General features: G+C 45.7%; 1 protein-coding gene across 1 annotated transcript in view; it reads left to right on the top strand.

Moving 5' to 3' along the window:
* The window catches only part of LOC112220378 (RIMS-binding protein 2), a 72605-nt gene that overhangs the window by 54672 nt on the left and 2588 nt on the right, over positions 1 to 15345 (top strand). The window contains exons 6-22 of the mRNA XM_042302387.1: positions 1614 to 1809; positions 2827 to 2972; positions 4279 to 4358; positions 4593 to 4702; positions 6145 to 6960; positions 8050 to 8201; positions 8663 to 8865; positions 9191 to 9455; positions 9560 to 9715; positions 9864 to 10010; positions 10306 to 10411; positions 10859 to 10990; positions 13701 to 13870; positions 14099 to 14276; positions 14489 to 14589; positions 14709 to 14780; positions 15034 to 15171. Of these exons, the coding sequence (XP_042158321.1) occupies positions 1614 to 1809; positions 2827 to 2972; positions 4279 to 4358; positions 4593 to 4702; positions 6145 to 6960; positions 8050 to 8201; positions 8663 to 8865; positions 9191 to 9455; positions 9560 to 9715; positions 9864 to 10010; positions 10306 to 10411; positions 10859 to 10990; positions 13701 to 13870; positions 14099 to 14276; positions 14489 to 14589; positions 14709 to 14780; positions 15034 to 15171 (3168 nt within the window). The remainder of the gene's footprint in view (positions 1 to 1613; positions 1810 to 2826; positions 2973 to 4278; positions 4359 to 4592; positions 4703 to 6144; positions 6961 to 8049; positions 8202 to 8662; positions 8866 to 9190; positions 9456 to 9559; positions 9716 to 9863; positions 10011 to 10305; positions 10412 to 10858; positions 10991 to 13700; positions 13871 to 14098; positions 14277 to 14488; positions 14590 to 14708; positions 14781 to 15033; positions 15172 to 15345) is intronic.

Raw genomic sequence — 15345 nt, 5'->3', positions numbered from 1 at the left:
CTGTGCACAGAGAACTCCAACAGCGTGTTCAGTTAACCTAGAGAGGAGATGGCTCTAAGATGAACTAGACATAATGTTCATTTCCATAATTTCTAGTTTTCAGCACTGTCTTGGTTATGATTTGGGGTGTTTTCTTTTAGAATATTCATTGTACATGATCTTCCCCATAGGGGACTCGTCAAACCTACTTGTTTTGTAATGGTTCTCTTTTCTAGTTCATTGACATGATTTTTAATGGAATACTGTATTACATATGCATTGATTGCATACGGTGTAACAGCTTGATTTGGGTGTTTGTTTTCTTTCATCTTTATTCAATGTCATTGTGTGTTTCTATGTGTTTCTTCTGTGTCTGAACAGAACCATTTGGACAGAATGCAGATAATTATGTTTCCCACCCTGAAACATCTAGTTACACAGTGTTCATCATCTCCATGGTCATTTCCGTCCTATAGCCTTTCAAAAGTCTCAGGGAATCACTTGGTCTCTAATTCACATCAGTGCATATGTTATGGTAATTAGGTAATCATACATATGCTAATATTGAACTAGATTGAATTATATTAGTTGAACAGAGCCTGTGTTGGTACTGGATCACACTATAGATCCTCTTCTGCCTCCTCTGTACTGCAGTCCAAAATTGTGTCCCAAATGGCACCCTATTCCCTATATAGTGCACTACTTATGACCAGGACCTTTAGGGCTCTGGTCAGAGGTAGTGCACTGTATGGTAGTAGTGCACTATATAGGGAATAGAGTGCCATTTTGTACACCTTCCAGATGTTCTGGAACATCTAAACACATTTGATTTCCTTGTTTCCGTTTGAAAACGATGGCTGTTCATTCATCCTCAGTTATTGTATCTCAGCCCATCTTGCAGCCCAGTGTTCTGACTCTGAAACATCTAGTTTTATTGCTGGGTAAAACCAACTTTCCCCTTGGCTAGGACCCTGGCTTGTCTTATCTCTTACCCAGCAAGCCATGGGGTTTGAGCCTTCTAGCTTTCAGAGAAAACCCAACGGTTGTTAACTCAAGGCTTTAATCATTGTCTCGGAGCTGCTTAGATAATGTCTTTAATGTACATACTTTTATAAGCCTCTTCACAGTGCTTGGCTTTGGTTATCAAAGTGTATCAGTGTTACACAGCCTCTTCCATATACTGTACATTGATTACTTGGCAGGCAGTGTTGTTGATATGAAATGGCTCTTTTGGGATCCCGTGCGGTAATTGCTTCGGCTTGCGATCTACAGCACCAGATAAGGATTTAAGCCATTGATTAGTTGAACTCATAGTCATGTAGAGGTATATTATGTACATTTTATTAACATAAAACATGCATTGCTTTGTAATAGATCCCTTGTGGCTCAGTTGGTAGAGCATGGCGCTTGCAACGCCAGGGTTGTGGGTTTGATTCCTACGGGGGACCAGTATGAAAATGTATGTAAGTTGCTCTGGATAAGAGCGTCTGATAAATGACTAAAATATAAATGTAATACAGTGTATCTATCCCCTTCTAAAGATTTGCTACTTAGGAACACAGAAACATTCCTTCCATTGATTGATTCCGTCTCTCTCTCTCCTCCCCTCTATATCACATCATTGTCCACGGAAGGACAAGGTTCGCGACCTGGAGCAGAAATGCAGGTCACAGACTAAACCGTTTGGCCATTTGTCCAAGAGCCTGGAAGATTTCCGTCTGGAGGCGGACATCTTCAGCACTGATTCTTTCTCCAAACAAAAAACTCCCCTTTCCCTGGAAAATAAACTCTCCCAAATCCTCAACGGACTGGCAGTGAAGGCAGGGAAAGGTGAGAGCTCCCAACCCTGCCCTCTGTAAGAGCATTGTGCAGTCAGAAGACATACATATGAAGCAGAAAAGAGCTAGCCTTAGAGAGGCATAGTACATGCATCATATCTGGCATTTGTTTCAAACTGTGTATCTCATCAATCAAGACCAGCGGACGGTTCTGAAAGTCTATATACACAATCTTGTTTGTGCTCCAGATGAGGCTCTGTCAGACATTATGCATGGGTAATTAATTAATTAAAAATGGAACAAGACAGTAATTTAATCTAGTTATCAAAACATTGACCTTTACTAGAAGCCGGCTGGAGTGACGTTGGGAGAGTGGCAGATAGAGAAGATAAATTGGCAGCTAAAATGGGTGGTGTGAGTAAGGTCCTGCTTCTCTCTCAGCCCATCTCGTCGGTAGGCTACAAGGCAAATCTGGACCACTGTGGAAATGGGCGAAATGCTGCTATGTTCATGATCAATAACACAGCTCATTGATCAGAGGGTTGATATATGACATCTGCTAATGAGAGCCAACACATTAGTATTCTAACCCCACATACTGTAATCTGCCAGCGAATACATACAGCAGAATCAGCAATGCAGATACCATAGATTAGAAGGCTCTGAGATACTGCTCTAGATATCCTCTACTGTCACTTTACTGCAGTGAAAATGCTACTGTATGGTTGTAATCTGGTGGTGTGATGAAACAAATCCAACCACCAATAATTGTATATTTTTGTCTAAAATGTGAAATTACCTAGGTTTGGTGTTGTGTAGGGGTGTGTCGATGAAAACTCTGTGATGGCTGTGTCCTGGTCCCTGTCAGCTGTGTCGTTCGAGAGTGTTAAGCATCAGGGAAATGCATTGCAGATGCGTCAGGCAGAAAGAGCACAGCCAGGTCCTGGCCATATACTGTAGAGTGTTTGCTGTGTACTCCCCTGAACAGGAAATCAATAGCTGTACCATGAATGAAAGCAGAAGGAATGACAGATGCTCTTTATTTGGTGTGGAAATCAATGTTTCCCAGGCAATGAGAGCTTGGCAAACACTCCGCTGATATCGAAGTTCCTCCGCCCGCCACAGATCAGAGACAGGCCAGAGCTGCTATCTGTCAATCCCACCACAGTGACAACGAGCTGCCCCAGCAGCCCACAACGGGCGACCCCCTCAGAGGTGGGTAACGCCTCTCTTCTCTTCCCATTCAGAGACAAAGTCTCAAGGCAAAAGCATGAGGGTGCTTTATCTCTGCTCTTACCAAGAGATGGGCTATTCATGGAACAGCTGTATAATAGCACATGACAGCAGTCAGCTGAGCTATAGCGTAAAACCTATGGGTTTAGCACCGGACAGAAACATGACTCTCCAGTGACAACTGTCAGAGAAGTAGAACTAGAGAGTTTAACCTCTCTAGCGTCCCACCTGGCCAACATCCAGTGAGATTGCAGAGAGCCAAATTCAAATACAGAAATACTCATTATAATAATTCAGAAAATATACAACTATTTTACATAGGTTTAAAGAATAACTTCTTGTGAATCCAACTACGGTGTAAGATTTATAAAATGCTTTACGGTGAAAGCATACCTTACGATTATTTGAGAACATAGCTCAGCAGACAAATCATTACAAACAGTAACCAGACAAGTAGAAGTTACACAAGTCAGAAATAGAGATAAAATTAATCACTTACCTTTGATGATCTTCATATGGTTGCACTCAGAAGACATTAGTTTATTCAATAAATGTTCCCTTTGTTCGATAAAGTCTCTTTATATCCAAAAACCATTTTGTTCACGTGTTTTCTTCAGTAATCCACAGGCTCAAACGCAGTCACAACAGGCAGACAAAAAATCCAAATAATATCTGTAAATTTCGTAGAAACATTTCAAACGATGTTCATAATCAATCCTCAGGTTGTTTTTAGCCTAAATAATCAATAATATTTCAACCTGACAATAACGTCGTCAAAATAAAAGGTTAACAAGAAAGGCACTTTCTCGGTCGCGCACATAAAGAAGCTCTGTGACACAGCAGGGTCCACTCATTCAGACTGCTCTTACTCCCTCATTTTTCAGAATACAAGCCTGAAACTATTTCTAAAGACCGTTGACATCTAGTGGAAGGCATAGGAACTGCAATTTGAGTCCTATGTCAATGGATACTGTAATTGCATTGAATAGAAAACTACAAATAAACAAAAAATCCTAAATCCTGAATGGATTTTTCTCAGGTTTTCGCCTGCCAAATCAGTTCTGCTATACTCACAGACACTATTTTAACAGTTTTGGAAACTTTAGAGTGATTTCTATCCAAATCTACCAATGCATATCCTATCTTCTGGGCCTGAGTAGAAGGCAGTTTAATTTGGCCACGCATTTCATCCAAAATTTCAAATGCTGCCCCCTACCCTAGAGAAGTTAAGGGTGGAAGTATTTAGATGCAACTCTATGATTGCTCCTCTGCCCCTGTGTTCCTGCAGATGGAGGATGAGGTCAGCCCTGCTCCCCGGTCCAAGCCTCGCTACACTGGCACGGTCCGTCTCTGCACCGCCCGCTACAGGTGGGACTGTTCAATCTGTCACACAACACCTGGGACAGCTGGATCAGATAGGGCTCTGGTCCAGGGCGTTATGTCAGTGTGAGCAAGCCGCACGTTACACCCTGGACCAGAGTTAGATCACCAAGTACATCAACCTGCAGATCGGAAGCACTCTTTTCTCCATAGAAATCTTGTAGTATATCTTGTGGAGCACATCAATATGTTGAACTCCCCCTCCTCTCTCTTGTTGTGTAGTTACAACCCTTACGATGGGCCAAACGAGCACCCAGAGGCAGAGCTCCCCCTGGTGGCTGGGAAGTACCTGTACGTGTACGGCACCATGGACGACGACGGTTTCTACCAAGGTGAGAGTGAATCCAGGGCTACTACTTTGACTTTGCTGCTAACTTCTTTGTTGAGGAAAAATGTACTTACTCCAACTGTGATAAGTGTCTCACCTAGCTATCTTAAGATGAATGCACTGACTAAGTCGCTCTGGATAAGAGCATCTGCTAAATGGCTAGAATATAAATGTACTACTACACACATTCCACACACACATATCACCACTGGCATCAGTATCAACAGGGCCCACGTCATATCTAATCTCATTAGACTTATGAAGGCTTTTTCATCCATGGCTACGCTAATCCTCCTAGCATCCCTGGCCCAGACTTCAGCCTGCATCAGCAGCTCTGGTGAGTCATCACTGGCAGCCATGGCCGGTGGTGTTGGTGGTGGTGGGTGAGAATGCCTAGATTTAGTCTAGCTACTGCCTGCCTGGCTGGCTGCATGGAGGAGGAAGGGGTTTGTATTTACCACAGGGATACTGGTGCTCAGACCAAGCTGTTGTCAAGATGCAGCCTGAGCCATGTAGCTCGACGGCTAATCCAGCAAGGCTCTGATTAATCACAGACATATCCCTCTGCAGACAGAGAGCTAGGGCCTCCCAGCCTCACTACTGTACTGACTGGAATGATGAGATAGAGAGGGAGAGGACAGTCAGGATCTCTTTGAAAAGCAAGTACAGTACTGATGAGAGAAAGAGGTTGGTGGTCACTAAGTCACTATAGTGAATTGGGTGCCATTTCAGACACACCCTTTGTTCCATCCACTGTGCAGGAATAGGTTTTTAACCCCCCCGTACTTCCTGGAGAAAGTGATGATGGCATCATAGCCCTATCCTTTCTTCTCTGTCAGATCTGAGAGAACAGTCCCTACCATGAGGACAGGCACCACAGGGTCATGTTGTCCTGGGAAAATAGTGCTCAATACACAGATCACACTTGCATTGAGTCACGAGGGCTCTCGTTATTATTTTCCTTTCTCTTTTTTCACTGATGAGATGGTCTATTTTTAGCTGATGTTAACATTTGCAGCAGGCATCATTAAAGGCTTGAGCGTGCCATAGATTCCCCCTGAGACGGCCGTGTGTGAATGGTATCTATCATCAGGCTACTGTGTGTCAGAACAGAACAGGGTTCCTGGAAGGTGTTACTGTGTCTGACTGAAAAATCGCTCAATTAAATCTTCATAGCCAAAAAATCCTGGGTGATACTACATGTTACTCCCAATAGAAATATCCATATTCAGCTCAACTCGTTTGATCCCTTCTTTACATACCACATTTCCATATAAATATTAATTCCTTTATACATTCTAAAGGTCTTTTTTCATGGAATTGTTTGGAATAACGTGTTTGGAGACAGGATTTGTAGAGGAATTTGCAGAAGAGAGATGGTTGTGGGTTTATATTTTGTTGATAATAAAGTAAGCATCTCTCTCTGTCTGTCTCTGTGTGCTCCAGGTGAGCTGCTGGACGGCCAGAGAGGGCTGGTCCCGTCCAACTTTGTGGAGTTTGTCCAAGACAAGGAGAAACCATCCATCCAACTAGGGGACGGAGAGGAGGACCTGGGCTCTCTGGACCATATCACCCTTGGCCTGATGGGGGTGGATGGAGGGGCCCCTCGGGATGGGCTACTGGGTTCCAGCAACCCCCTGGGCCCCTGCAGCAACGGCACAGGGCCCCTGGACCCTGAGGATCTGGTCGATGACATTGTGCCTTACCCCCGGAGGATCACCCTGATCAAGCAGTTGGCCCGTAGCGTCATTGTGGCCTGGGAGCCCCCGATGGTGCCCTTGGGATGGGGAAAAATCAGCTGCTACAACGTGCTGGTGGATGGTGAGGTGCGTGCCAGCGTGCCCTACGGCGACAGGACCAAGTCGTTGTTGGAGAAGCTGGATCTGGACACGTATACGCACCGCGTGTCCGTGCAGAGTGTGACAGACAGGGGCCTGTCGGACGAGCTGCGCTGCACCCTGATGGTGGGAGCCAACGTGGTGGTGGCGCCATATGGACTGCGGGTGGACGACATCCTGCGTGACTCAGCCGAGCTCTCATGGTTGCCCAGCAACAGTAACTATGGGCACACAGTGTTCCTGGACGGGGCGGAGCATGCAGTGGTGAAGCCGGGGAGGTACAGGCTGCGCTTTGTTAACCTCAAGGCCATGACGGTATACAAGGTGAGGGTGGTGGCCCGGCCACACCAGGTACCATGGCAACTGCTCATGGAACAGAGGGAGAAGAAGGAGGCTGCTGTGGAGTTCTGTACACAAGCTGCTGGTGAGGCCGGTTTGATCTTTTCTTAAGTCTAAGTGTTTTATGTTGTCCATGTTCATATGTCATCTATAATGTTTTCTAGAAAGTTTGGATAAACGTCCATAGATATATAGATGACTCACGTCCTTACGTGTGCTATGTATGTCTGTTATGTTTTGTCCAGGTCCAGGACCATATTCCAGATCAGGTCAGAATGAAGACCAGTTGGGTTATGGTGGTTATGGGAAAAGTAGGAAGTAGCTTTTGATTGGCATGTGCAACTGACACATCGAATGAAAACAAGCTAACAGCACTTTAAAACCTAGGAAACTACTATGAGTAACTTCCTCAGCTTTTCCCTCCCTTTGGCTCAATGCTAATATACCGCATAGATTAAAGTTATGTCCCAAATGGCACCATATTCCTTATATAGTACACCACCAGAGCCCTGGTCAAAGGTAGTTGACTATATGGGAAATGGGGTTCCATGTGGGATACAACCTAAATATGCTGAAGTAACTCTCTCCCACTCTATCCTTCACTGATTTGACCACATCAGTATCTGTGTGCATTCCCCTCTGCCTGAGCTGTGACATCACTGTGATGTCCTGCATGGTGTACCTAGTGAACCAGGAATGAACAGGCTGTACCTTTTCAACCCACACTGATGCCTTTCACACACAAGAGACACACACACACACACACACACACACCTCCCTCTGTCCCTTTTAGCCTTCTACTTTCACTTTTTCATCATACAATACATTGCTAGAACATTCCAAATTGCTTTTAAATACTATATTGATAAATACATTTCCATTTGAGTGTGAATAGACTGATTACAAAGCTAAAGGGTTTGAGGTTAATCAGATAAGATGTGCATTTAGGATTCACTCTTAAAATAATCCCCCCAAAATTGCCTGGATTTTACATAATGCAACCAACATTGGAAAAGGGAAAGGGGATTTGTGTATCACGTAATTTCCCAACAAAAAAAGATATAGGATGAAACAAGTAACAGCACTCATGAATGCTCCACTCACCTCCACTCCATCACCGTTTGTGTGTGTAAAACCTATGTTGATAGTATCTAACGTGTCATCCCCCCTCCAGGCCCCCCATTACCACCTCAGGAGGTGCAGGTGCAGTGTGGCCAGGCACCAGGGGTACTGCAGGTGCGCTGGAAGCCCCCTATCCTCTCACCCAGTGGAACCTCCAATGGAGCCAGCGTCATCGGATACGCAGTCTGCACTAAAGGACAAAAGGTGAGTCAGTAACTGTGTGCCAAAAGACAGAAGGTGAGTAAGGGTATACCCCAAGTGACAGCGGAGTATGTGAGAGTGAGTGAACTACAGAGTGTTTGATATGATATTGATATACAGAGTATGTGATATGTGTGTGTAATTGTGTCATTACATCAGCGCTGGCTTTAGTGCTCAGCAGTGCTACCTAGACAGCTCTCACTGTCAGTGCTAGTATTCTCTATAAACAAGGGCCTGTGAAAACCCTAGAGAGCACTCTCACTCCCTCTGCTGGTGGACATTAAATATGGACATCCTCCCTTTGTAGAGTTGCACAGGGTCTGTATTAGGCAAACTGTCTATACTAGTGGACGTTGCTCTGAATTTAAGAGCAATGCAGTTGAAAAGCAGTTGAAAGGAATGCAACAATGAACTGAATGTCAACTGTGTCCAACCCGAGGTGTGTGTGTTGTGTTTCCTGTCAGATAGCGGAGGTGTTGTACCCTCTGGCTGACTATGTGACAGTGGAGCTGAACAGGATCCAGTGTCTGGAGGCCAGGGAGGTCATCGTCAGGACGTTATCAGCACAGGGAGAGTCCCAGGACTCCCACGTTGCCCCCATTCCAAACAACCTACTGTTGCCGCCTCCTCACCCTGCCCCTGTGCCCCCTCAGCAACCACACGCAGGGCCCCCTCCACCTCACTCCCATGCCCCCCACCCCACCTCCAGTCACCTCACCTTCCCCACCCCCAATTACCCCCGCCTCACCTCCAGCCTCCCTCACCCCTGCCTCACAGACAACCCTTCCCTAACCACAGTCCTCAAACCCAGCCACACCTCCAACCCCTGCCCCCTCATCTTGTTCCCCAGCCTCACCGACAGCCTCAACCCACTCACCCTGGTGGTCCTCCACAGCCCTTGCACCTCCAGCCTCATCCTCCCCATACAATTCCCCAGCACCGCCTACCCCTGCTGCCCCACCCACCCCCCAGCTCCACCAGAGACCAGTAAGTGCCAGAGACCTGGAAGCCAAAGAGCAGGTGGTCCAGCATGGGGGCGTCCCAAGCCAGCCCTGGGACCCTACCCGCTCCCCCTCCGCCCAGCCTTCTCCTGCCCCCATGTACGGGCACACCCTGGAGGCGCCCCTTTCTGCGAACCACCGCTCGCCCTCCCCCCAGAGAATCCTTCCACAGCCCAGGGGCACCCCCATCCCAGACCAAATGGCCAAAGCCATCGCCCGCGAGGCAGCACAGAGGGTGGCTGCAGAGAGTGGCAGAGTGAGTCATTCATACATAAAGCCAATCAATGTTGCCCTGGTTAAAGCTCTAGTCTGATCATTTGTTTGTTGAAGTTACAAATATCTGCCTATGGATTGTGTTAGATGGAGAGGAGAGTCGTCTACAATGAGCAGGGCCAGGCCTTCCACCAACAGAACTCAGATGAGGAAGAGGAGGATGAGGAAGGGTATGGTCACGGCCTCAGGAGACAGGGGGCCTCAGTAGATGAATTCCTCAGAGGGTCCGAGCTGGGCAGGCCGGTAAAGACAGAATGTAATAGGGTACATATTCACATCCAATGGTTTTTCCCGGGTGCTGGATATCCTAGTATGATTTCACACCTTTATGTGTGTGTGTGTGTGTGTGTGTGTGTGTGTGTGTGTGTGTGTGTGTGTGTGTGTGTGTCAGGCCCACTACAGCCACAGTGAGGAGTACCACAGTGAGAGCAGCCGGGGCTCTGACCTTTCTGACATCATGGAAGAGGATGAGGAGGAGCTCTACTCTGAAATGCAGCTGGAGGAGGGACGACGACGCAACTCCCACAATACACTCAAGGTAGGAATATCACTCATGTAGTCTCTCATCAAAGCTTAACATTGAAATGTTAAATATTAAAATCGAGTAAACTGATTTGGTTCTGATTACCACTTGTACAATGGAAAAAATCAAGTACGCAAACCACTTCACCACAGTTGGATGATATGGCCCCTGTGTCCAGCCATGTGTCTACATTAGAATACTTCTTCTATCTTGTTTGATTGGTTGACCTTTTATTTGAAGCAATAGTCATTGGAAGTCATTTTGCTAGTTGTGGGAAGATTAAGATTTTTTTGTGTGTGATCTTTTTAAGATTGGGAACAACTCCTCTGGGGGTCGGCTGGATCGGGAGACGGGGAGAAGAATGCCACGGGACGGTCCGCAGCCCCAGAGACACCCTCTTATGGTGCCCTCCATTGGTCAGTCGAGTCACATTACCCCAGAGAGGACTCTGGGAGTTGTATTGTTTTTGTGCATTGATGTTCTCTGTGCCCTAGTAGATGTTCTGCTGCCTGTTTTAATCCTCCATGAGCTTCTATGTGTGCAGATCCCCTCTGTGTCTTTGAACCATGCTCATGCCTTCACAGTACTGAAAGCTTACTTATAGACATCAGTCAATGTACAGTATTATCAGCTACTAGAACGTTCCGTGGCTGCTACGGTGACAAGGTACACAGACACATATTTCACCGTAACAAATGTAGCTGAATATTTTAATTATTAAGAACTGCTTTTGAGCTCTCTGTTTATGGCCAACAATATGTTAGGATTATCAAAGGTTATGCCAGGAAGAGACCTCCGAACCAACCAACCAATGAGTATCATTCACGCTTTAACCACCACCGTTTGATTGGTGTTTCCTGTAGAGATAACCACAGAGAGTAACAGTGATGGGAACATCTCCCCCGTCACGGAGGATGTTTACTATGGCAGTGTAGTACGGCACAGCACGTGGTCGTCCCGCCGACGCCCCACAGGCACCAAGCCTTCCTATAATGGTACGTGCTGTGGTTTATCCCTCGCTCCTTCACCAAAGCACAGCCAATAGTCACCAGCGCTAGTCGAGAGAAGAGTAGTGATGCCAACGACTGTCTTAATATGTCTCAGAACGCCTAGCATGATCCACTGCACTGCACCAATATGGCCCCTTGCTGAGCCACACTGTTGAAGATGGCCGCCTACTGTTGCGGATTGGAATGACTGCTGCTCAAATGATGCTTCTCCCCTCCCTCCCTTGCACTGAACTCCATCAGATGCCTGCTAAACCCTTCCCCCTCTCAATTTAACCCCACCCACCACACCTTTCCTGGGGTTACTATGCATGACTGGGTGGAAGGAGTCAGGGTCATTGAAGAATTATATAGCATCGCTGTACTTGCTGAGAACTCAATGACTGTTACAGAAAGTTCTACTGAAATGGTCCTATTACATCTTACATAGAAATACATATTTATGAGTTTGTTTGGGTTTTCATATGTTCACTATGCTGATGACCTGATTTTATTTTATCGTTTCTAAGCAAGGAGTCAACTACAGGACAGACAGAGTTTTCTTTGGACAAACTGTAGGCCCACTGTACTTTAGTGGAGCCTAATACAATAGTCAGATCAGTACCACTATGTCATGGTTCAGCAGTATGCATGTTTAACTCAGAGTCTTGTAGTGTGTGTGTGTGTGTGTGTGTGTGTGTGTGTGTGTGTGTGTGTGTGTGTGTGTGTGTGTGTGTCATGGTGTTTTTGTCAACCATGTTCGTGTAACCCATCATGTCTGGTTTGCTCTCCAATCTCTATCCATCTGTAACCTGGCCATAAGTTCATATGTGGTGTCAAATTGATGTACATTACACTACATTATTTACTCTTGTCTCTGTGCTGATACTGCGACCAATTGATGGATTGACCACAGAATTCTGCTTGCATGCTACAAAGTGAAGTGTTGGTTTGATGAGCAAGCTCAATCCATTATATACCATAGTACTGCACAGTCACCTACATGGTTTGGCTCTCTCGCTTGTAAATCACTTGTAAACAACACACCTGTATATACTGTATATGCCTCTTCCCTTCTCTCCGTCCATGCATAATAGCATGCGCAACATGACTCACTACTACACACTAGTGTTACTGAGTGGCCAAATTCAGTCAAAAAAATACTTTCTCTCATGCTATAGATATGAATCCAGAATCACTGTAACATAATGCCATAGACTGTGACCCATTACAACTGTAGTGGATCCTAGTGGACCTATAGTTGAAGTCGGAAGTTTACATACACCTTAGCCAAAAACATTTAAACTCAGTTTTTCACAATTCCTGACATTTAATCCTAGTAAAAATTCCAGTCTTATCACCACTTTACTTTAGGAATGTGAAATGTCAGAATAATAGTAGAGAGAATTTTTTTTTTCAGGTTTTATTTCTTTCATCACATTCCCAGTGGGTCAGAAGTTTACATACACTAAATTAGTATTTGGTAGCATTGCCTTTAAATTGTTTAACTTGGGTCAAATGTTTTGGGTAGCCTTCCACAAGATTCCCACAATAAGTTGGGTGAATGTTGGCCCATTCCTCCTGACAGAGCTGATGTAACTGAGTCAGGTGTGTAGGCCTCCTTGCTCGCACACGCTTTTTCAGTTCTGCCCACAAATTTTCTGTAGGGTTGAGGTCAGGGCTTTGTGATGGCTACTCCAATACCTTGGCTTTGTTGTCCTTAATCCATTTTGCAACAACTTTGGAAGTATGATTGGGGTTGCCCATTTGAAAGACCCATTTGCGACCAAGCTTTAACTTCCTGACTGATGTCTTGAGATGTTGCTTCAATATATCCACATAATTTTCCTACCTCATGATGCCATCTATTTTGTGAAGTGCACAACATGATGTCGCCATCCCCTGTGCTTCAAGGTTGGAATGGTGTTCTTCGGCTTGCAAGCATCCCCCTTTTTCCTACAAACAGGTCATTATGGCCAAACAGTTCTATTTTTGTTTCATCAGACCAGAGGAAATTTCTCCAAAAAGTACAATCTTTGTCCCCATGTGCAGTTGCAAACCGCAGTCTGGATTTTTTATGGCGGTTTTGGAGCAGTGGATTCTTCCTTGCTGAGTGGCCTCTCAGGTTATGTCGATATAGGACTTGTTTTACTGTGGATATAGATACTTTTGTAACTGTTTTCTCCAGCATCTTCACAAGGTCCTTTGCTATTGTTCTGGGATTGATTTGCACTTTTCGCACCAAAGTACGTTAATCTCTAGGAGACAGAACGCGTCTCCTTCATGAGCGGTATGATGGCTGCGTGGTCCCATAGTGTTTATACTTGTGTACGATTGTTTGTACAGATGAACGTGGTACCTTCAGGCGTTTGGAAAGCCATGACATCTAAAGCCATGACATCATTTTCTGTCATTTTCCATGCTGTTTAAAGGCACAGTCAACTTAGTGTATGTAAACTTCTGACCCACTGCAATTCTGATACAGTGAGTTATAAGTGAAATAATCTGTCTGTAAACAATTGTTGGTAAAATTACTTGTGTCATGCACAAAGTAGATGTCCTAACCGACTTGCTAAAACTATAGTTTGTTAACAAGAAATTTGTTGGAGTGGTTGAAAAACGAGTTTTAATGACTCCAACCTAAGTGTATGTAAACTTCCGACTTCAACTGTATATTGAGATGCAGCTGGATGTGTTCTCTTTCTCGCCCGTGTTTAAGAGGGATACGGGGACAGGGAACGCCGCTCCCCTCCTAACTACGATGAGTCAGAACCTGAAGAAACATTCCGGATCTTTGTGGCTCTGTTTGACTACGATCCCCTGTCCATGTCTCCCAACCCGGACGCAGCAGATGAGGAACTGCCCTTCAAAGAGGGACAGATCATCAGGGTGGGTGTCACACACAGTGCTAGGCCATACGAGGAGATATATTGTGCTTGTGTTTGAAAACAATGAGGTACAATATAAAACATCATTGAAAATAGACTTTTCCTTCTGCCACCTGTTTTGTTTTGCTTCCAATCAATCTTGTTCCATTTTTCTCTCTCTCCCTCCCCTCTCACTCTCCCTTGCTTTCTGTCTCTCGTTCGCTTGTTCACTCTCGCTCTCTCTTTCCAGGTATATGGTGATAAGGACACTGATGGTTTCTACCGAGGGGAGATCAGGGGAGGCAGGATGGGGCTCCTGCCCTGCAACATGGTGTCAGAGATCAGGGCTGAAGATGAGGAGACCATGGACCAGCTCATCAAGCAGGGCTTCCTCCCACTCAACACACCAGTGGATAAAGTTGGAATAGGTAACCACAGAACTATAAGGAGTAGAACAGACATCCTCATTCAAGTCAAGGATTCCATAACGGGTGGACTGGGAGCCATTTTGACTGTACACATTTCATATTTTTCTAGGTAACATACTGGGCAGGGCACACGTATCTCTCTATGACACCACATATATATCTGTTACTATATCACCTCCTATCCTGGCGTGTCCTCTTGTTTCCTCTCACAGGGCAGGACAGACGAGGCCTCTGTCAGCATCAGGCCACCAGGAGGATGGTGGCCCTCTATGATTATGACCCCAGAGAGAGCTCCCCCAACGTGGACGTGGAGGTATTGACAAACACACACTGTACATACACACACACTATACATACACACACACTGTACATACATGTAACCAGATAGACAGACATTGTAAGGGTATTAATGACGTCTCTGTTTCCTGATAGGCTGAGTTGACTTTCTGTGCTGGTGACATCCTCGCTGTATTTGGAGAGATTGACGAAGACGGGTTCTACTATGTGAGTATGCCTCTTTTCTGGGTTCCGTGATGTTACTAATAGCATTATTATATAGGGCAATTCAAAGGTTGTAAAAGTCAGATGTTTTAGTTCTGCATTTAAAAAAAATACCATTGGCTCAACTGCCTGCTCATACACATAGTATGTCCTCTTGCCCAGGAGAGGGCTCTTTCCCTCAGGTTTGACCATCAGAGTTCAATGGATCTAGCCATGGTTCTCATCCCCACTGCACCCTCCTCTCCTCTCTCTGCAGGGTGAAATCAATGGCCACCGTGGCCTCGTCCCCTCCAACTTTCTGGAAGAAGTGCCTGACGACGTGGAGGTGTACCTGACGGACACTCCATCCCGCTACGCCCAGGATGAGCCCGCCAACCGGGCCGAGGCCAAAAGGGTACATCGCCGCTCTCAGCGCTAGTCCCTCTGTCCATCCATCCTCCGTCTCTCTTGATTTACGCCTCGCTTCCTCCACTTGCCGTCTGTGTTCTGTGTGTGTGTGTGTGTTGTCCGTGTGTGACAGTGGTGACGATACAAACCTTAGCCCCGGCTGGCGAAAGGGACGAACGCA

This window comes from Oncorhynchus tshawytscha, linkage group LG20 (assembly GCF_018296145.1).
Source record: "Oncorhynchus tshawytscha isolate Ot180627B linkage group LG20, Otsh_v2.0, whole genome shotgun sequence".
NCBI lineage: Eukaryota > Metazoa > Chordata > Actinopteri > Salmoniformes > Salmonidae > Oncorhynchus > Oncorhynchus tshawytscha.
This window is presented reverse-complemented; position numbering and strand designations above follow the sequence as displayed.